This window comes from Eurosta solidaginis, chromosome 5, assembly GCF_040869045.1.
Source record: "Eurosta solidaginis isolate ZX-2024a chromosome 5, ASM4086904v1, whole genome shotgun sequence".
Taxonomy (NCBI): domain Eukaryota; kingdom Metazoa; phylum Arthropoda; class Insecta; order Diptera; family Tephritidae; genus Eurosta; species Eurosta solidaginis.
Window position 1 is genome coordinate 216,366,430 of NC_090323.1, and position 24,874 is coordinate 216,391,303.

The 24,874-nt window shown below is 38.4% G+C and overlaps 2 protein-coding genes across 5 annotated transcripts; one reads left to right on the top strand and one right to left on the bottom strand.

Annotated features, from left to right (window-relative positions):
* Window positions 1–3,690: 3,690 nt before the first annotated feature.
* On the top strand, window positions 3,691–15,706 carry LOC137252457 (myotubularin-related protein 9). Of its 4 annotated transcripts, XR_010953565.1 has the most exons (9): window positions 3,691–4,374; window positions 5,624–5,874; window positions 5,972–6,230; window positions 9,118–9,364; window positions 9,444–9,672; window positions 9,740–10,152; window positions 10,223–10,320; window positions 11,645–12,014; window positions 12,082–13,433. XR_010953565.1 is itself a non-coding variant. In XM_067788203.1 (8 exons), the coding sequence occupies exons 1-8, from the start codon at window positions 4,228–4,230 to the stop codon at window positions 14,770–14,772; spliced, it is 1,671 nt and encodes a 556-aa protein (XP_067644304.1). In that variant the 5' UTR covers window positions 3,691–4,227; the 3' UTR covers window positions 14,773–15,706. The 4 variants fall into 4 exon arrangements, 3 of the variants coding, with proteins under 3 accessions (XP_067644304.1, XP_067644303.1, XP_067644305.1); XM_067788203.1 differs by lacking the exons at window positions 11,645–12,014; window positions 12,082–13,433 and adding an exon at window positions 14,746–15,706; XM_067788202.1 differs by having other exon boundaries at window positions 11,645–13,433.
* On the bottom strand, window positions 13,091–16,413 carry pix (ATP-binding cassette sub-family E member 1 pix). Its single transcript, XM_067788201.1, has 7 exons — window positions 16,300–16,413; window positions 15,786–15,999; window positions 15,108–15,718; window positions 14,856–15,051; window positions 14,280–14,800; window positions 13,612–13,846; window positions 13,091–13,550 (listed from the first exon to the last, which is right to left on the bottom strand). Exons 1-7 carry the CDS (start codon window positions 16,383–16,385, stop codon window positions 13,494–13,496), a joined length of 1,920 nt encoding a protein of 639 aa, XP_067644302.1. The 5' UTR covers window positions 16,386–16,413; the 3' UTR covers window positions 13,091–13,493.
* Window positions 16,414–24,874: the final 8,461 nt, after the last annotated feature.

Here is a 24,874-nt window from a genome sequence, read left to right on the forward strand (position 1 = left end):
CAAAGCACGCCACGGACAGGATAACAAATCTTCTCTCTAACACTTCAAGAGCCATCTCATGTCTCGACCACGTCCATGTCGAGCGTGATTTTTGTTCATCGAGATACGACTTTACTTAGTTCAAAGTAACACCGTTTGATTTCTAAGCTAGCTTGGTTTTTGCTGTTAATGCTGGTTCCTAATTAGACGAAATCCTTTATAGTCTCGTATTTACTTAAAGCCATCAACAGTGATGTGGCTGGCATGCCCATTCTTTCTTGGATGACCGCAAGTACTTCGTCTTCTCCTGATTTACCGCAATACCCACTTTTTTGCTTTTTTAACTAATTCAGATAACGTCGAATTCATGGTGCGTCTGTTGAGATTATTGATCTGCGGTTCTGGGATCGTACTCTTTAATTTAGTTAACAGGTCGAATTTGTGGATGATAAGATACTTTATAGAACCACGATATCAATTTTTTTCCTGGCGTCTCTAACGCCGAGGTATGCAGTACAGCTACAAAGTTCAATGACATAGCTTGCCGTCGATCGGGAAATTATATAATCAAATAAACTATGAGAGATGGGTGTTTTACGTGCTTTATATCCCCGCCCGATTCATTTTTGAGACAAAACGAGCGATTTGTAACGAAATGAAATTCAGACTAGATCGATTCATATCGTGCCATTTCTCTCTATGCTCTAATGACAGCCCTTGGTCGGGAAAAAAATTCCGAGTCGTTTCGGTACATAGGACTGGCTGCCGTGGTAAGCGATTATGGCTACAGGGACTGGCCCTTCAATTAATGAATCAGTTTCTAAAATAAACAGCTATCTCCTTGATCTTTCCAGTTTCTTCAACTCGCGCAACCTGGCATTATCACCGATAAAATCCACCGCCACTCTGTTTACGACGTGGAAGGAACAGATGTCGTAAATGACGTACACTACCGACAGTCAGTCACCCAAAGATCTTAGGGGTAACGTTCGATAATACTATATCTAAAGTACAAAGTCGCAACAAAATCCTCAAGTCGCTTACTGGCAGCACCTGGGGAAAAGATAAAGAAACGTTCCTATCCACGTACAAAGTAATTGGCCGGCCGCTCATAAGCTACGCGTCACCAATTTGGTCGCTTGATCTTAAAAATAAACACTGGAAAAGGCTAGAGGCCTGTCAAAAAGCTGCAATCATAACTGCCACCGGATGTCTTCTTATGACCCCCGAACACCACCTTTATAGTGATGCCAAAGAGCTCAATATTAAGCAAATAGCACAACGAAATGCTGAGCAGGCAGTCTTTGCTAAATTGTCAGAAACCAGGACATCCTAGCAAACAACTGCTTCATCTAACACCGCCTCCACAGGAATTAAGTGAACATCTTCATAAGCACATTGACGAGTTCCAGCACCTGCCAACACAGCCGTTTCATCCAGACAAGCATAAGCAGGCCCTAAGCCAAATCCACACAGATTCGGTAAACGCCTTTGCCAGGACGCGCCCGGTGAGCTCCGTTATTAATATGCAATATCTCAATCTTGCAGAAGAAGAAAGCACACTACCAAAGGATACACGAGTTACCCTGGCCCAACTTCGTTTTGGATACTGTAACAGGTTAAACTCTTCCTTGTCCACAATCAACCCCGACATACGGAATGTATGTCCTGCATGCAGGGCCAGATTAACAAATAGGCAGAATACGCAGTTGCCTGGGCCCCGAAAAATGACAAAGACTCCTAAAATATTTTTACAAACATAAAATTCTAGAGAGTAAAAGAAAAATATTAGTAATCAGAACTGAAAATAATTTTTACTCTAATAAATAAAACTCAATTGACCGCATTCAAAAGGCGACAACCGACGAACTAGACAAGGTTCCTAAAAAGGACACTTCCGGCTCATTTGACAAATTGTATGAGCATGCAAAAAAGTGTATCGAAGTGAAAGGAGAGTATATTGAATAATAAAAAAGAATTATCTCAAAATGTACACTGGTGTTTTTATTTTGAAAAATTTCGGTTATTTTTGGAACAGAGGGTGCAGAAGCCTTCAACTCTATTTTGACTGCTATGCGTTCAGTGAGTAAGTCATTGCAAAGTAAAAAATCAAATTTGAATACATGTGCTTTTTTGTACGGATCGTTAGAAGATAGTTTAGTTTCATTCCGTGAAAAGTTCAATGATTTCGAGGAAAACACAAAACAATTATTACCTGGTGTAGGTTATACAGAAATCTAAAACGTACTCGTCGTAGAAAAAAACAACCTAATGGCGGAAATGCTCCAGAAGTAGAATTTTCGCCTCGCGATGATTTAAGGACAAAAGGTTTCTCCGAAATCATCGACAATCTTCACAGTGAAAGTATATGGAAAGAGAGATTTGCATTTCTCGTCAAGTTTTCTCTAAGTGATGGAGACCTCCACGAAGCTATAAATAACTTAGTTCGTTTTTATTCTAGAGATTTGGAATAATTTTTCATTGAAATGAAACAATTTCAAAGTTACGTGAACTCCAGATGCACTGATGCACCAAAAACTCGTAGTCATTTGTATAAGATGGTAGCGTGCTCCGCCTATCACACCGTATGCCCTGGGTTCAACTCCCGGGCAAAGCAACATCAAAATTTTAGAAATAAGATTTTTCAATTAGAAGAAAATTTTTCTAAGCGGGGTCGCCCCTCGGCAGTGTCTGGCAAGCGCTCCGATTGTATTTCTGCCATGAAAAGCTCTCAGTGAAAACTCATCTGCCTTGCAGATGCCGTTCGGAGTCGGCATAAAACATGTAGGTCCCGTCCGGCCAATTTGTAGGGAAAAATCAAGAGGAGTACGACGCAAATTGGAAGAGAAGCTCGGCCTTAGATCTCTTCGGAGATTATCGCGCCTTACATTTATTTTTTTTTTTTTTAATTGAAGATCAATTAGCTGATGTATTTCCTAACACAGAAATAGCTCTTCGGATTTTTTTAACATTAATGATCACAAATTGTTCTGCCGAACGATCCTTCTCGCAATTAAAAAGAATCAAAGCTGCTGAAAGAGCTACAACGCGACAAGAGCGACTCGAGATGTTAGGTATATTTTGCATTGAGTCCGATTTATTGAACAAAATCGATACTGATGATATAATTGATGAATTTGCCAAACACAATTATAGAAAATGACATGATTAAAATGTAGATAGATACTATTACATTTTGACAATAAAATTTTTATGAAAGATATGTGTGTATTTTTTATTGGAAAAAGGGGAACGGACGTGAATGAAGGGCCCCAAATTGATGGTTGCCTAGGGCTCCGTTGGGGATTAATCCGGCCCTGCCTGCATGCGATTTGTCCCCACATGACACCAACCATCTTTTCTATTGTAATGTGGAAACTACGCCTCTAACACCATCCCCCTATGGTCCGCCCCTGTTGCAACAGCCAGTTTCCTAGGACTACCGTTATAGGACTTTGATAACAATTTGTGAGTGGTCGTGCCCATTGAATGGGGCGAAGCACTGTTAATACAGCAACAACAGTAAGATATTACCCTAATAAATTTTAAATTTACAAAAATTCCAAACCAGAAAATTTTTTAACGGTTTATTGATTACAATTGTTTACAGTATTGTTTACAGTGCACTGCATTTGCATCTTGCTAGTAGAGCTGTCGCGCTAACAAAATGTCAGTACGAATGACAGCAAAAGTCAAATGTCATCCAGTTGTCACAGAATAAAACAATTTTTTCACTTTTTTCCAAACAAATAGACAGACAGATGAGTGCGTTGCCGTGAAAAATTGTTGTAAAAATCGGTAAAATGTTTCGAGTTTGCCTAAAAACCACTAAGTTAAGAGGTGTCTAGTGCTGCTTCAACTATATTTGCATTTAACGCATTCCCAGGAATAGAACCGGTAGGCACCAAAGGCAAAGTTCATCAAAAAATAAGATCAAAAAGCAAAGAAAATTCATCTCCATCCCCCATTGATTGGTCGTACGCAACAAACAAACTTTCTGATACATTGTATCGTCTCATCAATCGAGTAAATCGTACTACCCCAGACTGCTACCCACGTCAACCCTCTCGATACACCTTGGTATTCATGCAGATAATGGAAATGTGAAGAGTTAATTGAATGAACAACCACCAAAACTAATTGGATTTGCGGAACGGACATATATACATATACACAACCACACGCTGTTCGGCGCCAGTGACCTGGAAACTGTTGTAACATTGTACATAGCATTAACAACCAGGGAGTATGGAATTTGCGGATCTTATAAAAACACCAAAGCTAGATGGAGTATTATTACATGACCCATTACATGGAACAATTGAAGGCACATTATGCATCACCGGACATCACTTGCTATTGAGTGCGCGTCAGGAAAATAGCCAGGAGTTATGGGTAATTGAATATTTATAGAACGGATGTAGAATTTTCTCCTAAAGTCAAGATGGAAGCATTCATATGGAAACATAATGTGCGCGTGTCACGTTTTTTGTTTATATTGGTCTTACGTACATAGCAGATATCAACAGATATTTGATATATTTTTAGCCTCTAGAATATCATATTTATAAAAGGGCAAAAACTGTGTAGGTGAAGGAAGATATTTAACAGTTATGTAAACAACCGTGAGACGGAAATTTGAGGTTGTTTTTTATTATGCTAACAGCGTTTCGCTTCATTCAATAGCTGCGACTAATAACTAATTGTCGTCAAATTCCCCTAACGGGAGTCCAAGAAAAGCAGTTTCAACAGGGTTGAACCATAGGGATGTTGCTGTTAGAGGAATAATGTCATGTGGAGCCACATCGCATGCTCTACATACATATATTACATCAGGAGTTATCGTGAATCATAAAGTCCATCTGAAAGATGCGTGGTACATACTCTCAACCCCAGGTAGTTAAAGGGCTTAGAATATTCGCGGAATAGAACATGCTTGCCTTAAGGGGCCACAATAATCCACAGAACCTTGTTGTTATTGTATTAACGATAAATACACTCTCCGATGTTGACGGTCCTCTGCCGGATATAGATCCGGTACGTTCCGGTAACAAGCACGATTAAGATACTAGCCCAACTATCTCGAGAACGATTAATATGACCACATTAAACCTTCTAGGGCGTCCCGTCCCCCTCCCCCTAGTTCCATAAGGAACTTGGTGTCGTTAGAGCCTCGCATGCTAAATATGCGTATTATACAGTCCCCTCACGTATGTAGGTGATGTTGACATTTGTTGCGGAAGCTATGAAGCTTTGTATTGCGCTTATTAACCCCTTGAATCCCACCCATCTTGTTCTCCCGAACTGCTACAGACGCAATGGCTCGGGGTCGAACACCTTGTTCTTGGCGCTAGTACCGGACTCATTTCAAACAAGGTCAAAACTTTAAGAGCCCCTCAAACTCTCGGAGAGTATTTTGCGGTTAAAGTCTCAACAATGCACAGCTCGCTCTCTGAGGTGCTAACATCGTAGCGTACTTGTCGACAGTGTTTCCGTCACTACTCAAATAAGCGACCTATTTTGCTTTCCGTGACCTAAGCGAGGAGTCGGCCTTTATTGCGTAGTATGTATGTCGAAATGTATATTTGCTCATGAAAATTATGATTTATTTCAATTCATTGTTCTGTTTTATGGTTATTTGCAGTTGCTACACAAAAATGTTGACTGTGTGGATAAAAAACCTTTTATGGTACAAAATATGGTAACAGGTGGAATCTTAACATTAAAGTGCAAAGATTTGCGTATCATTTCGCTAGAAATAAGATATGCTCATGAATACTTAAATGTAGCAACATCGTTAGAAGCATTAAGTGCAATACATAGTCCCGAATTAGAATATCCTTTTTTCTATAGACCCATGTACGCCATACTTGAGGATGGGTTCACCATGTTTCGGTAAGCAGCAAAATTTCATTATTTACATTTAAAACCGCATATATATACTATTTAATTTTATTTAATGTATTCGTTCTCAATACCTTTCGTCCTGTAGACCTGAACTCGAGTTTGCAAAACTAATTTCCGGCACCGCTAATAATTTGTTGAAGGGTAATGAAAATGGTGGGGCTGTTGGGGATGTTAGTGGTTGTGAATGGCGTATTACAACGGTCAATAAGGATTTTAGTGTTTGCCCAACATATGGCACTACACTTATTGTGCCAAAATCTATTACAGACGAACAAATTGTGCAATCGGCTGCATTTAGAGATGGTGGGCGATTTCCGGTTTTGAGCTATAGACATGAGAACGGGGTGAGTATATCTCAGATAAGCTAGGAGAAGTTCATGTCGTAAAATGAAAGCATTTATTGATATGCGTATATGCAAATATGCATGTGCATTGTATGTATCACCGTTTAATATATACTCGTATGTATGTATAAAGGCATTGCGATAAGACTTCAAATTAAGTTACAAAATGTTATCGCTAACTATGCCTTGCACACATAACTGAGTTTCCCGACTGGCAGGTTAGATATAAGGCGTCTTCGCAAAATGCAGTACTGCTACTACTCAGATACGAGTCCAATATATGTATGTAGTAAGATTTTCTCGGAAATCAATCCCGCAGTCGGCTCACTGAGAATAAAAACAAAAAGGCAAGTTTTTGTTGTAGCGATAAGGTTACTCCCCGAAGGCTTTGGGTAGTGTTATCGATGTGTTGGTCCTTTGCCGGATACAGATCCGGTACGCTCCGGTAACACAGCACCATTAAGGTGCTAGCCCGGACATCTCGGGAACGATTTATATGGCCACATTAAACCTTCTGGCCATCCCTACCTCCCCACCACCAAGTTCCATTAGGGGCTTGTGGTCGCCAGAGCCTCGTCTGTTAGTGAAACGGGATTCGCCGCTCGAAGGTGATGTTGACAATTGGGTTTGAAGAAGCTATATATTGCGCTGGCAACCTGAAAAGGTTGCGATACACAACCCCTTGAATCTGGTATTTTAGTCGCCTCTTACGACAGGTATACCTACCGCGGGTATATTCTAACCTCTAGCCCGCTGGGGGTCAAAAAGGCAAGTAAGTTGCTCTGGCCACCAATTTTGGTCAGATGATTCTTTCCTAGTAAATTCTTGTAGACGGTTTCACACGGATTTCAATTTCTTTACGTGTTTAAATATAGTACATATATATTTTTATCAATTATGCAGAATGTAGCATTTATTTCGTATGTAATTGTTATGAAATAATCAGTTTTAATGGCATATACAGTTCACGTAATGAGGGCATTCAATATTCGATGTTCTTAGAGCAACTCATGGTATATACATACATATTTACATATCGGCCTATCCTAATAGAAAGGGAGTAACTCAAAACTTTTGTTAAAAAGGACGTATCTCAAACATTGTGTTAATAAGGCCGTAACTAAGCGATGTTGTCTGGGACCGGTTGAAAAAGTTGTTACTGAAAAAAATTTGTTTGTTAAAAACGGTATGTATGTATGTATTTATTTGTATTTATTTGAAAAGGTTCGAATTTAATTTAGGGCTTCATTTTGTATTACGAACGAAAGCTCAGAATAACGATTCACATCTAAACGATTTCGTCTAGCAATGGTATTCTCGATCAAATACACTAGCGATTCTTCTCTGTGGCGAAACGAACGTTCGATTCGTAATAGAGAATGAGGTCCTTAATTTAAAAAAATGGTATGGATCTTTGTTTACAAGTAAAAATAAGCGGTAATCGGCGCTTGTGTATAGTGAAAAAAAAATTAATAAATTCCAGGTGCGATAAACCTCCGAGGGTATTAAGGCTGAGGAGCTTCTATTTCTGTTTGCGTCGTGCTACTTTTTAATTTTTCCTAAAAATTGGCTGATGAATTTTCACTCAAACTTTTCAAGGTAGAGTGAAGTGTTTGCAAAACTACTGGCGAGTGGCTATCCCGATTAGAAAAACTTGTCTCTAATTTTCGATGTTGCTTTTTACTTGTCTTGAACCCAGGACCTTCGGTATATTAGGCACGCTACCACCACACCACAGCGGCCGACAGCGCGTGTCAATTTTTCGGTAGTAGAAACATAGCGGCGACACGAACCTTTTTTCGACGACAGTGTAGAACACATACCCACATCGACAGTAGTGGAAGTATTATTTACCATAATGCTAAATCAACTAAGAGCACACAACGAACTGCTTTTGGCCTGGGTTCCTGGCCACAGGAGAATTGAAGATAATGAGCAGGCGGACAGCCTGGCAAGAGAGGCAGCAACGACACGACCTATTGGTCCTGAGCCGTTCCTGCCAGTAGGGCCGCAGGAAATCAGAGGCATCTACTAGTAGAAGAAAGGGAAAAGGGGGAAGAACACTGGCGCATCATGCCAGGCCTGATACAATCTAAGTTACTCTTAGGGGGCTACAATACAACTCGATATAGGACGTTAATAGGCCTCTCTAAAGATAACCTAAGGATCCTAACAGTTATTCTTACAGGACATTACTATCGAACAACACATGCCGATTTTGTGAGATCGATCAGCGGAGACGGCGGAACATGTACTCCTGGAGTGTGACGCAATCTCAAGACGTAGGGCTAAGTTTATGAGCTCACCATTGCCAGAGCATTCTCACATCAAATCCCTCAAGCCAGGTGAACTGCTAGGGTTGATCAGAGAAGTCGGCTTGGATGAGGTGCGGTGAAGCAGTTGGGGGCACAATATACCAATGGCCGCAGTGCGATCCTCAATTAATTATCTATCTATTTACCATAATAGTGACGCGCAGGCACACACCTCACGGTTGGTGTTGTATTAGCGATAAAGACACTCCCCGAAGGTTTTGAGGAGTGTTATCGATGTTGATGGTCCTTTGTCGGATATAGATCCGATACGTTCCGGTAACGAGCACCATATCTGGAACGATTAATATGACCACACCTTAAATTCATTCACCATTAACGGGCGCTTAACCACCTCGGCATTTTTGGCCATAGCGTAGCTGGTCCGCTACAACCAATTTTAAAACTGCGTAATCAATTCGATTGTCACGTTTACAAAAAGATACATGTGTAATGCGCGATAAAAGACGCCTAACTGAAATTCTGTCACTAGTTCGAGTTAGGTGTCTTATCTCGCGGAACATCTCATATACATAGATATCTATATTTTCGGTCTATGATTTTTCCAATTTCAGGCAACACTGCTACGTAGCGCACAGCCACTGTCGATACAAGGTATTAAACGTTGCAGAGCCGATGAAGCGATACTAAACGTGGTATTGGGGCGCAGTAAAAAAGGCTTCATTGTCGATACGTGGGGCAAAGGAAAATCAAACACCGAAACAGATCAACACTATTCACAATGGAAGAAAGTGAATCGGGCAATTGGCAATGTAACAACACCCTCAGCGATTTTGGATAGTTTCGCCAAACTTATTGAGGGTATTTTTATAAAATCAAAAGACGTACAACTTTTAAAATACTTATTTGATTTTTGATTTATTTTTCCCCCCTTTTATAGCATGCAATGACACAAACTGCTCAGCAGATAAATGGTTGTCACGACTGGAAGCGAGTGGTTGGCTAAGTCTTGTTCTAAATTCGCTAAATGCCGCTTGTGTAGTTGCGCAATGTCTAGATCAGGAAGGTAGTCCGGTGTTGGTGCATGGATCCAAAGGCTTAGATTCCACATTGATTGTGACCTCCCTTGTACAAATTATTCTCAATCCTGACTGTCGCACTGTGCGAGGGTAAAGATAGTGGCATATCTGTTATATGAATTTTGCATTTACACATATTTATTTGTTCTTTCGATAGAATACAAGCGCTGATTGAGCGCGAATGGATACAGGCAGGTCATCCATTTGCGTCACGTCATCGCTACGCATGCTATACGCCTGCACAGAATCGTCCGAAAAATTCGGGTGCCACATTTGTGCTGTTACTCGATTGTATTTATCAATTATATACACAATTTCCATGCAGTTTTGAATTTAGTTCACAAATGCTAATTTTATTGTATGAACATAGTTACTTCTCGCAATATGGAACATTTTTATGTGATTCCGAATGCGAACGCCACGAACTGAACGTACATACACGCACGACGAGCATATGGTCATATTTAAATCGGCCAGATATTTTGAAAAATATGCTAAATCCGTTATATGAACCCAATTCAAATGTTATTTGGCCTAGTGTTGCGCCAATCTCACTGGAGCTTTGGAGTGGTAAGAACTTAAATGAAATCAAGAAAAATGTTTGCTATAATTTTAAATGCATTTTTGAATACAATTTTAGAACTGTATCTGCGTTGGATAATTGAGCAAAAGAATAGCGCACAAACTATGCAACAAATTCAGGAGCTGGTTACACAAGAACAGGAATTGAGAGCGAGGGTGAGTGTGTAGAATGTTATAGATATTATTTTGTTTTATTCAAATTGTATACTAGTATTTCTATTCATGTATGTATTATGTGTTCCAAATCGGACCACAAATACCATATTTTTTTAATATCTCGATCTTTGCGCCACCTAACGGCGATTTTTTGTCATTGGTCGCCTTCTATTCTTGTATGCAGGCATGCTTAACGAACGAAACGATATCATTTCGTTACGATAATCAACGTTAATAAACGAAACGAAGTCATTTCGTTTCGTTTATTAACGTTAAGAACGACAAATTAACGTTAATTTGACGATCTTAACGTTAATAAACGAAACGAAGTGACTTCGTTTCGTTTATTAGCGTTGATTATCGTAACGAAATGATATCGTTTCGTTCGTTAAGCATGCCTGCTTGTATGTATTATGTGTTCCAAATATGACCCCAATCGGACCACAAATACGATTTTTGTGAATATCTCGAGCCTTGCGCCACCTAGCGGCGATTTTTGTCATTGGTCGCCTTCTATTCTTGTATGTATTATGTGTTCCAAATATGAGCCAAATCGGACCACAAATACGATTTTTGTGAATATCTCGAGCCTTGCGCCACCTAGCGACGATTTTTTTTCATAGTTCGCTTTCTATTCTTGTATGTGTATTATGTGTTCCAAATATAAGCCAAATCGGACCACAAATACGGTTTTTGTGAATTTCTCGATCTTTGCGCCACCTAGCGGCGATTTTTTTATTATTGGATTGTCATCGGGTTCTGAAAGTTCCAAGCCTGTAGTTTATCGCGAAGTTACTTAGATTTCAATTACAAAATTCGTGCCAGTCAACTCAACCTAAATAAAACCGTTTAAAAAAGTCATCAAAACTATAATTTTTTACTGGTTCATCGGAGGACTTACGTGTCTTAGTTCCGTCAAATCTTGTGATATACATAAATAACTGACTGACGACATTATTCTGTATTCCACCGTATGAGTTTACTACGAAAGTTACATTTGGCTGAATATTTTCTTCTTTTTTTTTGTAGTAAAGTGATAGGACCATAAATGAAAAATGCAAAAAAAAAAAATAACGCAAATTCTTTAAAATAATGTCAATAAATTTTTTAACAATAGTTAACCTAATAATTGAAATTCGACTTACAACCGTTCAAATTGATTGGATCTCCTTCAACGACCATCAACATCGATAACACTCCCCAAGGCTTTCGGGGAGTGTTCTTATCGCTACAACAACAACAAATCTTTAATTGCGTCTTCACATCTGCATACAATAAAACATGCCGTATAACAATAAATGAATACAACTTTTTTTTTAAACAGGCAATACGACTGCGAAAACAAGCTTCAGATTTGAGCCTTGAAATGGAGGAGCTTATGATAGCCGACTGACTTTCGTAACTAAATAAATTCTATAATTATATAACAAGCCATCATCATGTACAACTAATCACAAAAAATTGTTTACTTTTCCTTTTGTCTTGGAATCATGCGAGGAGAAGAGAACAAATTTCATGCAATTTAAAGTTCAAACATTTACATTGCTCTCTAGGTGTCTCACTGGCTCACCTTATATAGAAATATTTCGAACATCTCGCAAATTCTTCACACACTGCAAGCACCTGAGCCGTGTTTACATTAGTAAACTGAGTCAATTTTCGGCGCATTTCTTATAGTAATATGATTATTAGATGTAAGTTAATAGTAAGCTATTATACTGGATGTAAAAACTTGAACTCATTCTATCTCTTTCCCCTCAGAAAATGTGGGGTTGTACATCAAAAATAATAATGCCGCAGTACCCGACAAAAAACCTAGTTTGCACAATTGTATTGAAATGCCATATGAGGATTTAACAACGAAATCAGTCCTTTCGTTGTACTTCCTCCCACTTAGCAATAAACAAGGCAATCTGTTGCAGATAAGCGGCATTAATGTATTTTGGAACATATCCTATATTAAGAGAGAAGAAAAGGAAAATTTTAGGAATGCATTTATGTAAATTTATTATTACACGTATATGCATGTTTGTAAACAAAAATTTTGAAACCGACCCCAAATTAATACTATCTAAATGTACATAAACTGCTAAAGTTAACATTGATGTCAGTCATTACGCTGAATTAGTGCGACATAGTTCAAGCAAAGAGTTTCGAATGTTCTAACAATTCAAACAAGAAAAAGTAAAACTATTTTATATTATGTTTAAAAATATATATCTACTTAATAAAATCAGCCTTCTATTTAATACGATACCGGCGCCTTTTTTTTGCAAATCTTATTTAAGACGTACAACAATATATAAATGATATGAATGAACAAATTTATTTTTTATAATTTTTTTTTTCTGAATTTGCACTTACGTGACAAGCTAATTTTATTGAAGGTCATTTTAGGATATATAGTATTTTCTATTGTAAAAACTATAAGATTAGATAGAGCTGAAATCTAAATAAATATTTTAAACCGATTTTAAGACATGTATGAAATTTGTTTTTTCATTTTTGAATAGAATTAAACAGCTACAAAAAGAAATGCATTGTCAGCCAAAATCGGGCTACGTGAATTAAGTTCCATATGAACCCATCTTATTCTCCAACTTCCTTAATTTTTTTTTTTTGCTTTCCCATTGAAACTTTTTCTTTTTTTTAAGCGAGCAGAAAAATTTTAAGCCTGTACAAAAAAACAAAAAAAAACGCCCTATGAATGCTGGCATCAAGAAATTTGACAAACTTCGTAGAAGTATATTACATCGATTTACGCATTACGTCATCTTCGACCTCACACTTGTATATAATTTATTTTCGCTATATATTTTCATTGATTCTATAATTGGAAAAAAGTAGTACAAAATATTTTAGGCAATTATAACAAAAACATCTGTAAAGCTTTTAAATTATAAATAACATTACATTAAGAAGCCTAGGACAGAGCTAAAAAAATAAACAGTACAAAAATACAAATCAGCACTTGAAATACATATCACGCAAGTTAGTAGTTGGTTTGAGCTATGTTGTTGTAAATGTAGCTGCACTTGAGCTGTTTATTTTTCTTTGTCTTTTCTCATGTAGTTTTCAAAAATGTTCGATGCATAAACAAATAATCAAACAAATTATATTGACTTTGACGAACTGCGCTATAAGTAGGACCCAATACTAGCTGTCTTTGATCATTACTGACCATCGTCCTCAAGGAAGAAGAATTGGCCAGAACGTTTTTGCTCAGTATCCTACATATGTAAAAACGATGTAGTTTGTAAAAAAAATTTAATTTATTAATTTAGTACATACCTTAACAGAATTATTTTTATTAATTCGTGGCCTAAAGTTGTTAGGATCTCTGCGGAACGTTATTCCTAAAAGTTCCAAAAAACGATTCATGCCATTTAACAATGATTGCGGTGAGAAAGCTGTGGTTTTAACAGAGGGTTGACCTTCGAGGACAATTACACGATCTGCCAAGTATGTTGCCATAATGAAATCGTGCTCCACAACGAATCCAGTACGTTTTGCATGAAGAATGAATCTTTGAAAATAGCATGGGTTATTTTATAAAGTATTAATATCAAAATTATAAAAACCTATAGTTTTAAGCAGTTAGCATTGTATAAGTACTCTACACTTTTTTCAGTTTTAGTTCAGAATTTCCAATAGGAGTTCAGAAAATTCAATTTAAGTTCAGAAAATTACAATTCCAGCTCAGAAATTTACAATTGAAATTTAGAATTTTCAATTGAACATCAACTACAATTTTCAGAAATTCAATTGTAATTTTCTGAACTTCAAATGTAATTTTCTGAACTACAAACTAAAAATCCGAGCTTCATTTTTAATTCTCTAAACTTCAATTGCAATTTTCTGAACTTATATTGAAAATTCTGAACTTCAATTGAAACTTTCTCAACTATAACTAAAAAAGGTGTAGTATTTATATTAAAGCAATTATTAAAGCCGCCTACCTTTTAATAACCTTGGCCGCGACCAAACGTTGTTCAGAATCCAGATATGCAGATGGTTCATCAATTAGATATACATCAGCTGGCTTGCCTAAACATAGTACTAGAGCAACTCGTTGCAATTCACCACCAGATAAATTCTGTACTTCCTGATCCATGATTTCTTCAATTTTCATTGGTTTCATAACGTCCGCAATGAATTGTGGATGCACATAGGCGTCACGTATTTTATCATGAAGCAAATGGCGCACCAGGTTTTGAAATTTTGGCGAAATTTTCTGTGGCTTATAAGAAATGTTCAACACTGGTAAATCAACCTCATCATCTGGTTGCAAATTACCGGCTAACATACGAATAAATGTAGTTTTTCCTGTACCATTTTCGCCCAATAGCACAAGAATTTCAGAATCACTGAAATGTCCTTGTTCAACGGTCAATTCAAATTTGCCTAATGTCTTTTTCATTGCAGGGTATACGTAGTGATTCATACGTTTAACTTCCTCTTCAGTAGCAGATTCAGATACCTAAAATTTAAAATATTAATTTAGAAAAAGTGGAAGATTTCAAATTTTTGGTTACCTTAAAAGTAAGCGACTCGGTACGAAAACGCATGTTTTCAGTTGGCACGAAACCATCAAGGAATATATTAATACCTTCACGCACTGAGAAAGGCATTGTAACAACACCATAAACACCGGGAACACCATAAAGGCAACATATAAAATCAGAAAGATAATCCAGAACTGACAAATCGTGTTCTACCACAATTATAAACCTAAATTAAGTAAATTATTAAGCCAATATAACTTTCAATAATAAAACCATCCTTACTTTGTTGGGTGCAATAAATGGCGTATAGTTAAAGCAGCATTTAAACGTTGCTTTACATCCAAATACGATGAAGGTTCATCAAACATAAAAATATCACCATCCTGTATGCATACCATGGCAATAGCGAAACGTTGTAATTCTCCACCAGACAATTGTGCTATGTCACGATCGCGAATATGTGACAAATCCAGCATATCACAAATTGTTTGTTGATTTTTGCGTTCATCTTTTTTATCGAGTAGTTCAGCTACAGCACCACGCACTGCTTTTGGAATTTGATCAACATACTGCGGCTTAACAAGCGCTTTTAGATTGTCTTCTAAAATCTTTGTAAAGTAGTTTTGCAGCTCTGAACCGCGAAAATATGCCAAAATCTCAGTCCAGTCCGGTGGATCATTATATCTGCCCAAATTGGGTTTCTGCTTTCCAGCAAGTATCTTTAAAGCAGTCGACTTTCCAATACCATTTTGCCCAACTAATCCAAGCACTTCGCCCGGGCGAGGGATTGGGAGACGATGTAATTTAAATGAGTTCTTACCATAACGATGAGTAGTATGCTTTTCCAAATTGCTGGGTACATTAATGATAGTGATGGCTTCGAAAGGACATTTCTATGTATGGAAATAATGTAATAAAATAGCATTCAACTTAAAACATTTGTAATCATTATGAATTTACCTTGACGCAAATACCGCAACCGATGCAAAGCTCTTCCGAGAGCGAAGCAATCTTTGAGGTAGGAGTAACCTCAATGCAAAGTTTTCCCATGCGCACAACGGGGCATGATTTTTTGCACTCTTGACGGCAACGTTTTGGTTTGCATTTATCATCACTGACTATAGCAATACGTGTCTGTTTATCCGTCTCCTCATTCTCCTTTCTGCGGGACATGCTGGAAATACATATATAGGTGTTTTCATTATTTTTGAATTTAGAATGTATGACAACGAAGCTATTCACTCCCACCCCTACATAAAACCAACAAAGTACTTCTAGCGATTTCACATGGTTGTCAGCTTTGCTGGCATTGCACACGGCCAAACGTGCAGGTAATCACAGCCAACAAAAGAAGTCAATTTATAACCTCGACCTAAAGGAATGAGTAAAATATTTTTCTGCTAACTAAGACGCAAACTTATCTTTCTAAAAATGTTTAAAACATTGCTATTTGTTATATTTCTACTTTAATTACCTCAAAGAATAAAAATTTACTAAAGACGGCGAACCAAACACTTCGCCAATGAATTTTAGAAAGGGAATGTCAGAAGTTAACGTCATTATGATAAACTGTATTATCGTGATCAACGAGTAGGCAATGCAGCTCTCAAATCATACCCTAAATAAAATAAAAAATATTTAAGCTTTAAGGGCCGTTTTAACTTCACGTATCCATATCCATATAAAACAGCTGATCCAACCAACCTTATGGAAATCAATGTAATTGGTCTATGGTGCCATACCATAACGCCCTAGCCATAACCATGCCATAGCCAACCAATTGGTTTTTCGCCATATCCATAACCTAAAGATATTTTTGTACATTTTATTTATTGTTTTGATTACTTTTTGACTAACAGACTTATTTTTTGTGGTATATGTTTACAATTTTTTGCGTTTTCTTCATTTTTATGAAAATTTCACGATTTTTAGGTTAAGTCACCAATAACTGATGTCAATTGATATAGATAAGTAAAAATATGATTATGATTATGGCGTTATGACTATGTCAACTTTGTCATACCCTTTAGCATGCTGCACTTGCAGTCTTTGTTGTTATGCTAGTTTTGCACGCGAACATGAACGGCATTCAACCCATCTAAAACGACCATCATCCCTTTCACCAGAAGAAGGGCCCTACCAGCCCTGAGAGCAATTACAATAGATGGCGTGGCACTAGAACATGGAACCGCGGTGAAATACTTGGGGGTCATTTCTGACACCAAGCTCCTATGGAAACAGCACTTCGACTCCATGAGAGCTAGGGCCACGAGGTCCATCATGATATGAAACGTTTAGCAGGCAAATCATGGGGCTGTAGCCCGCATGTGCTAAGATGGATGTATACCATGATAGTAAAACCTATGATAACATACGGTTCGATAGCCTGGGCATCGAGAACAACTTGGGCGACGACGAGGCAAGCACTGTCAAAACTTCAGCGACTGGCATGTGTATGCATCACGGGAGCTATGCGCACATGCCCTACAGCAGCGCTGGAGGCTATCCTCGATCTGACCCCGCTGCATATATCAATAGAGCAGTCAGCCAAGCAAACTCTCCTGAATCTCGCTTAGGAGGGCTCGGGCATAGGTAAAGTCATATCGTCCCGAAACATGGAGGAATTGAGAGAGAAGATCCCAATCTCTCAACTCCCGAGGGATGATATCCTCAGGCAGATAATCTATGAGGGAAGGTACAAAGTAGAACTGGGTGGCAAGGCTACGTGGGAGGAAACCAGAATTGAGTACATTCATCAGCTAAATAGAATAGTATGGTATACCGATGGCTCGAAGACGCCAGAGGGGATTGGATCTGGAGTCATTGGACCCAGAGCCAAATTATCAACGCCTCTGGGAGTACACCCGAGCATTTTTTAAGCGGAAATATTCGGTTTAAGTCAGTGTGCTGACCTGAACCTTCAGCGCGAATACTCCAATGAAACAATTGCCATACTCAGTGACGGTCAGGCCGCCCTCAAGGCGATCTCGGCGTCTGAAATAAAATCAGCACTAGTCCTTGAGTGCGTTGAAAGGCTGAATCAACTAGGAGCATACAACAAACGGTTTTTGGCCTGGGTTCCTGGCCACAGGGGAGTGAAGGGCAATGAGCAAGCGGACAGCCTGGCTAGAGAGGCAGCAACGACACGACCTATTGGTCCTGAGCCGTTCCTGCCAGTAGGCCCGCAGGAAATCAGAGGGCATCTACTAGTAGCAGAAAGGGAAAATAGGGAAGAACACTGGCGAAATATGCCAGGCCTGAGGCAATCTAAGTCACTGCTAGGGAGCTACGACACAACTCGATATAGGACATTAATTGGCCTGTCGAATGATAACCTGAGGATCCTAACACCTATTCTTGCAGGACATTGCAGACTGAACAGCCACATGCAGAAGCTGAGCATACTATCGAGCAACACATGCCGATTTTGTGATCGATCAGCGGAGACGGCGGAACATGTACTCCTGGAATGTTATGCAATCTCAAGACGTAACGCTAAGTTTTTGGGCTCACCATGGCCAGAGGATTCTCACATAAAATCCTTCAAGCCAGGTGAACTGCTAGGGTTCATCAGAGAAGTCGGCTTGGATGAGGTGCTGTGAAGCAGTTGAAGGCACAATAGACCAATGGTCGCAGTGCGTTCCTCAATTAATTATCTATCTATTTATATATGAACGGTATTATATTATGTCTACGCGGTGCACGATTCCGGTAGTATGATCTCGCAAATTACATTCCTGTCCACACGATTGTGCTTCTTCTTTTGCATAATTTCAAATGACATTTTTTTTTTTGAGATTTGGTTTAATGGAGGGGACTATATTAGAAGTCCCATATTCCAGGTTATTAACAATATTATCTGTTGTTTAATTAATGGATTAAATTTCCAGTGTTGTATTGACGAACGTTGAGCTCCACCAGTACACAATGGTAATACCAATTGGCCAGAACCATGTGTAGCAGTTTGCTATTTAAGGTATTTTCCTTTATGCTATAGGTTATTATGATGTAAACGTTGTATTCAGGTCGTATTGATGAGAGTGCCTTGATTTTGTTGATTGTAGAATCGAAGTAGACATATATGCAACTTCTCTAATTGTGCAATATATAAAACGAGCGCTTTTTAGCATAATGTACCTTTGTGCTCATAGACATTGTGAATGATGACAAAGTGTGATCACTTCTGCATAGACGTCAAAATTCCAAAGTGATTGGATCACCTGATTCGTATTTGACTATCGCTATCTCATTCTGTATCTCTATCACCCGCTGAAGATAGGCGCCGCCATATTGAACAGCCTGTCAAGACGCTGAAAAGTAGCCATATTGAACAGCCTGTCAGGCAGTTGACAGATAAGTGATCACACTTTGTCATCATTCACAATGCTCATAGACCTTTACTATGTATAATTTATCTTTTATACGCCTGTCAGATGGAAGAACTTGTACAGGGTTGATTCTGTAGATGAAACGAGTAGCTTTCCAGCAGAAAACAAGTTTTTATTTGAATTTCGTGTTCGAAGATGTCCATTTATTATCGGTTGGGTTTGAATTAAATTCCAGTATAGTTGTTATGCGATAATAATCCGTTTCAAATTGACGCAGATCCTCTTGATGCACAGTGTTGTGAGCTCATATGTTGCGGTTTAATGATAAAGCGAACAATGATATCTTTAAAGCGTTGGTTGTTGTTACGCGCTGAGACTGGACTGAAAAGGAATTGTGCTTGATGGATACGGTATGTGTATTATGCAAAATGACTTAAACGATATTAAGTTATGCGTAAAAGTAATGAATGAAATTAATGATTTTTAATGAACAGGTATGATTTAAATACAACTTTGTAGTTAAAATGAGGATTTAGCTTTTTGTAAAACTGTGATTGGTTGTGTGATATTGGCTTTTTTAGATGTTTAGGAATATTTATTATTGTACTTATTAATTATACAAAGCTGACATAAATTATATTGAAGTTTGGATAGTGAAAGGTCTGGTGATAGTGTCCACACCCGAAGGACACAGTGAGGCAAAGTGACAGCATTGATTCTGTAAAGTTACTGATTGTCCTATGTGAGTCCTGAAAGTATGCTGCCTTAAATTTTAGCTTTGCGAAGGAGGAAGTGATAGGGTGGAAAACCAAGGACTATTGTTATGACATAGAGTGTTTTAATAAAGGACCAAATTTGGGGATGTGAAATGAGTGTTTTTAAAAATAGGTTATATACAAGATACCATTCAGTGTGAATGTTGTCATTAAGTGGCTGTTATGGATTCGCATTTACGATGGAAGCAGTAAGGAATGCGGTCGGCATGATGTGGTGGTGCACAGTGGCTAGTCATTGTCGGCTGGGGCGGGTCCTTGCCAACCTTACTGTTCCTGCGCCATAAACGGAAAAAAGTTCCTATCATGCCTATCAAACTAGTATCTGTCAAATTTAAAATAAACTGACAGAAGCGCAGAGACGACTCAAAACGCTTATAACTCAAAATAAAACAACATCCGGCCGAACCGGATGTCACGGACAGACCGTTAACATTCAAAAATTTAAATTCAAATTCAAAAAAAAAATACCGAACCGGAAGCGACCGGTTACCACTCTGAAAATCAAATAATAAAAAAAAGCTGAAAAATGAAAATAAAGAAGAAAAGGGCCGAATATATATAGGGGGCGCCGCGGGTGCTGTTGCGACGCCCGGTGTTTTGCCCACCCTCAAAATCCATGGCCACCGACGCACCTATTTTTCGGTGGCCCCTTACCTGGTAACCCTACGTGCCTTCTAAATGAGCCAGAACACCAGCATTCCCATTTTAATTACAAAGTTTATTCAAATTTCATTATTATTAACGTATGTATGCTACAAAAAAATTTTACGGTAGTACAGGTTTCTTAACCAGGGCTACAGCCTAGGCTCCAAAGCCAAAACAAGGCTGCTTATAGCATCGTACCAAGACACTTCAGAACAAAAAATGTTGAACTACGAGCAGTTATTTACGCTATGAAAATGTATGTAAGTGCGTGTAGCATATAAAGGGAGAGAAAAAAAATGATCCAACATTTTCCCACTTTATTGGGCCGAAATTGAAAACGAAATCTAACATGAATATTTAAGTCTGGCTAAGTTTGTCCTGTTGGGGGGTTCCTTTCTTTTCGCTTACTTTTGCTCGTAATTGTTCAAGCTATACCTATATTTATGTCACCCCCTTTTTTTTTTTTGATAAGGGTTATAAACGCTTTTGGTGTGAGAAAAAAAAGTGTGATTAAATGTGCTTATGGATAGTAAATATACTACATACAAAGTAAAAATTTGGTTTAATGCCATTTTTTTTTTGTTATTCACAAAACATATTTTAGGGCTATAAAGTTTGGATACAAATTCCGATAATTGGGGCCCCTTACAAAATTATTATGTTGTTGTAGTAGAACTTATTTTGAGTTTAACAAAATATCAAATTGGTATAACGCATAGTATAATGACACTAATATGTAATATGTACTAAGAAAATTTGTTATAAAAGCAATTAAGATTAAATTTGGGGTAAATCATACTCCTCGAAGAAATCGTTTCACATATTCAAGTAAAACGTAAACTTTTAAATTTATAGTAAATTTAACGGAATTGTTTTACATGCTCAGCTAAAACGTGAACTTTTAAATTTATAGTAAAATTAACGAAATCGTTTTACATGTTCAAGTAAAACGTAAACTGTTTTGCATTTACCAGTCAGTGCTGGTATTGTTTTGTTTTTTTTTTCTTGCGTCTAAGTTAATTATACCTCTTTAACTTAACTTTACGTTACGTCTACTTTTTTAACTTTACTACAAGTGGATGCTGCTTGTGCTCTTTAACTTAGGTATATGCATGTATGTATGTATTACATGTTAAGATTGTATACTAGGGTTATAGCCTTTAATTTGAATATGTTTGTATATTAATACTATATGTTGTTGCAGAGTAAAAAGAAAATGAAAGAACAAGGTTGAGGCTACAAATACGTATATTTAGTCATTATTGGAACGAACTCACCGCTTTAACCGCTGATATTCGTTGTCGTAATACGGATGGCCGCAGGCCTAGGTTCGCTGCCCTGCGGTTGTTGTTGTAGCTGGTATTGTTACGCTGCTATCGTTGTAGCCTGAATGGTCGTGGCTGATAAGGTTGCGGCTAGTATTATTGTAGACGGTATGGTCGTAGCTGATAAGATTGCGGCTAGTATTGTTGTAGCCGGTATGGTCGTAGCTGATAATGTTGCGGCTAGTATTGTTGTAGTCGGTATGGTCGTAGCTGATAATGTTGCGGCTAGTATTGTTGTCGGTGGTACCGCCTGCTGTTGGTGTTAACATTAGTGGCCGCAGGCCTATGGTCGCGGCCCCGCTACGTGCGTTGCAACTGGTGGTGGCGGTACGTCTGGTGGTTGTTGCGCCCGTGGCTGGCACTAATGAAGGGGTTGGGGGAGGTACTACCGATTGTGATGCCCGTGGTAATAGTAGGCGCCGTTGGTGGTGGTTGGCGCTTTGGTCTGAGGTAACCGAATGACCCGGGTGGCGATAAAGCTTCGTGCTGGCCTTTACGAGCCGGATGACTTGGCCATTTCGACGTTAGTTGTATTAAGCGTACTGCTGGCCCTGGAGGCGGAGGTGGTGTCGGACGCTTTTCCGCAGGTGGTAGTGTTCTTCGTAAACGTAGAGGAAGGGGTTCATCTCACTAGGTGTGACTGTGAACGCCGACCTACTTCAACTGGATCTTGGGTCAACACAACACAACCGGTGTAAGGTTTATTACCACCCAAAATTAGACGCGTAGAAGCGAGGTTTGTCGGAATGAACGGTTTCGGTACTTTGCGCTATCGACTCCTTCCTAGTTTCTGAGCATTTACCTGTTTACGCGCACAGCCGGCGAGGGTGTTTTGTGATTAGTTGAGTATCGTTGGGGAGGCGCAGTTGAAGCGAGCAATAAAGTTACTGAAGCAGTATATTAACTGAGCTTGACGCCTTTGCTGTTGAAGTTGTGTCCCTAGGTGTTATATGATCCCTTATATATAATTGCAGGGCCGCCAAAAATGGTGCTCCTTTTTTTCTTGCCGGAAACTCATGGCAATTTTCGCTGGTGATCGCCGGTCTGTCTTTTTCTTGTTTTTCGATACTTTTTATCGCAACTTTCGCCCCATCACTAGGTGTGCTCGCGCGAACACGCTCCCAAGTGGACCGCAACCGTAGACCGTAGCAGCAGACCCTAACATGGCTTACGAGCTACATCAAAATTAAAATTCGTTTGTTTATTTAGCCTATTATCTATGGAAAATATAGCAATTAAATCAGCTTTTAGTAGTTGTATTCGTAAAAATATATAAAAAATATTATATAAAATTATATGGAATATAAGTAAGATTTGAGTGATTGCACTTTATGTTGAAGAATCTTCATAATAAGATTCTTGGGTTGATGACTCCAAACCTTGCAGTTCATCATTTTGGAATGATTCAAATCTATTCCTGATAGATTGAATCTTGTTGATGATTTTAGGATTTGTTTGCTCTTGGGAGAGCATTTGTGTGATTTTTAGCATTTCAGACATGAGTTTCTCGATTTCCGAGACAAGACCTTTTTGGTACTCAGCAGTGTTGTACACTGGCTTGATGGTGGTATTGTGTGTAATGCTTCTGAAATTGTTGTTGGACTTGGTTGTAGTGGCGTGCCTGCTGACAGGCTTGCGTACAATCTGACTGAATGTGCGTTTTCTAAAATTTCTGTTAATTTCTTCGTTCTTGTCAATTATGTCCTGGTTTTCCATGCTGAGCATGGGGAAACTGGCTTCTTCGTCCTCTAAAATTTCAAATCTGTTAGAGTTTTTGGGAAAGTATTGGTCCAGGAACTCTCGTCTCGAGAGTTTCTTAATAGTTTTAATTCGATTGATTTGTGTTTCTTTTTCCCATTGTGGGCAGTTATTTCTCTCCTTAGCTGTGTGGTTTGTTCGACCACATAGGATGCAGATGGTTGTATTACAGTCTTTGTTATATTCTTGCTTACCGCACTTAATGCAGCGAGGCTTGCTTTTGCATGCCATTTTGGTGTGGCCAATACGCACGCAGTTGTCACATTGTCATAAAGGTGGAAAATATGGTTGTACGTTCAGTTTGGTGTAGTTATAGAAGATATATTTAGGCAGTTCCTTACCTTCAAAGCCTATTTTAATTGTTGTCTTTAGTACATAAGTGCCTTCTTTTTCACCTTTTCTGGTGAATCGTCTTGCTGATCTAATTTTGATGGTGCTAGAAGCTTCCAATACGATATCACTATCCTCGAAACAGGTGGATACACCTCTCACAACGCCGTATATTTCAAGTGCTGTGCGTGGGATGAATGGTTTCAGGCCACGTTTTGTAAGTCTAGTGTCCAGTGTAAAATTGTTGGCTGCATATGTATTTTTGAAAATTACTTTATATAAAGTTTTGTCTATAGACTGTAGGTGTGTTATGTCCTTAAAGCGTAAGTCTTTTATTTGTGTGAAAAGTGTCAGTCCGGAGGTAATTTTTTCATTTTTCATGAAAGAGTTATCAGAAGAATCACCTAAGACAAAGATGCCTCCAAGAAAATTTTGTGGGTATAGAATTATTTCGTTTTTGTCATTTTCAGCTTCAATTGAGGTAGCAGGTTTGGTTGTGTTTAAATTACTGTTGCCTGTATGCATGTCATCGTCTATATTCGTGTCATTCGTGGTTAACGTTTCTTTATATCCGCTATTTGCGGTTGCAAAATCACCTAACCTCACTGTCGTACTTTCCGGGCATGTGGCCCTAATATCACAAGAATCGTCCTGTATCTTTACCAAACCCTCTTTGGAGAGTTCATAAAAACCAGTAACTACTTTGTGCTCCAAAATTTTAGGTTTTTTCTTGGTGTTTTTATTTAAAGACTCAGACGCCAACGAAAGTTTCGTTGACGCCATTTTGTCCCTTGCACTTTTGGTTGAAGTTGTGCGCAAGGGCAGCTTTGTTCTTTTTTTAATCGGCAATTTGATCAAAAATTTTTTAACTAAAAAAATAAAATCCT

Excerpts from the sequence above, each read along its gene's own strand:
- LOC137252457 (XM_067788202.1), top strand. The coding sequence starts at position 4,228 with ATGGAATTTGCGGATCTTATAAAAACACCAAAGCTAGATGGAGTATTA. Across the intron at positions 4,375-5,623 it reads AAAATAGCCAGGAGTTATGG|TTGCTACACAAAAATGTTGA; the intron begins GTAATTGAATAT and ends GGTTATTTGCAG. Across the intron at positions 10,153-10,222 it reads CTCACTGGAGCTTTGGAGTG|AACTGTATCTGCGTTGGATA; the intron begins GTAAGAACTTAA and ends ATACAATTTTAG.
- pix (XM_067788201.1), bottom strand. The coding sequence starts at position 16,385 with ATGACGTTAACTTCTGACATTCCCTTTCTAAAATTCATTGGCGAAGTG. Across the intron at positions 15,052-15,107 it reads CATTTATTGCACCCAACAAA|GTTTATAATTGTGGTAGAAC; the intron begins GTAAGGATGGTT and ends TACTTAATTTAG. Across the intron at positions 13,551-13,611 it reads ATAAAAATAATTCTGTTAAG|GATACTGAGCAAAAACGTTC; the intron begins GTATGTACTAAA and ends TTACATATGTAG.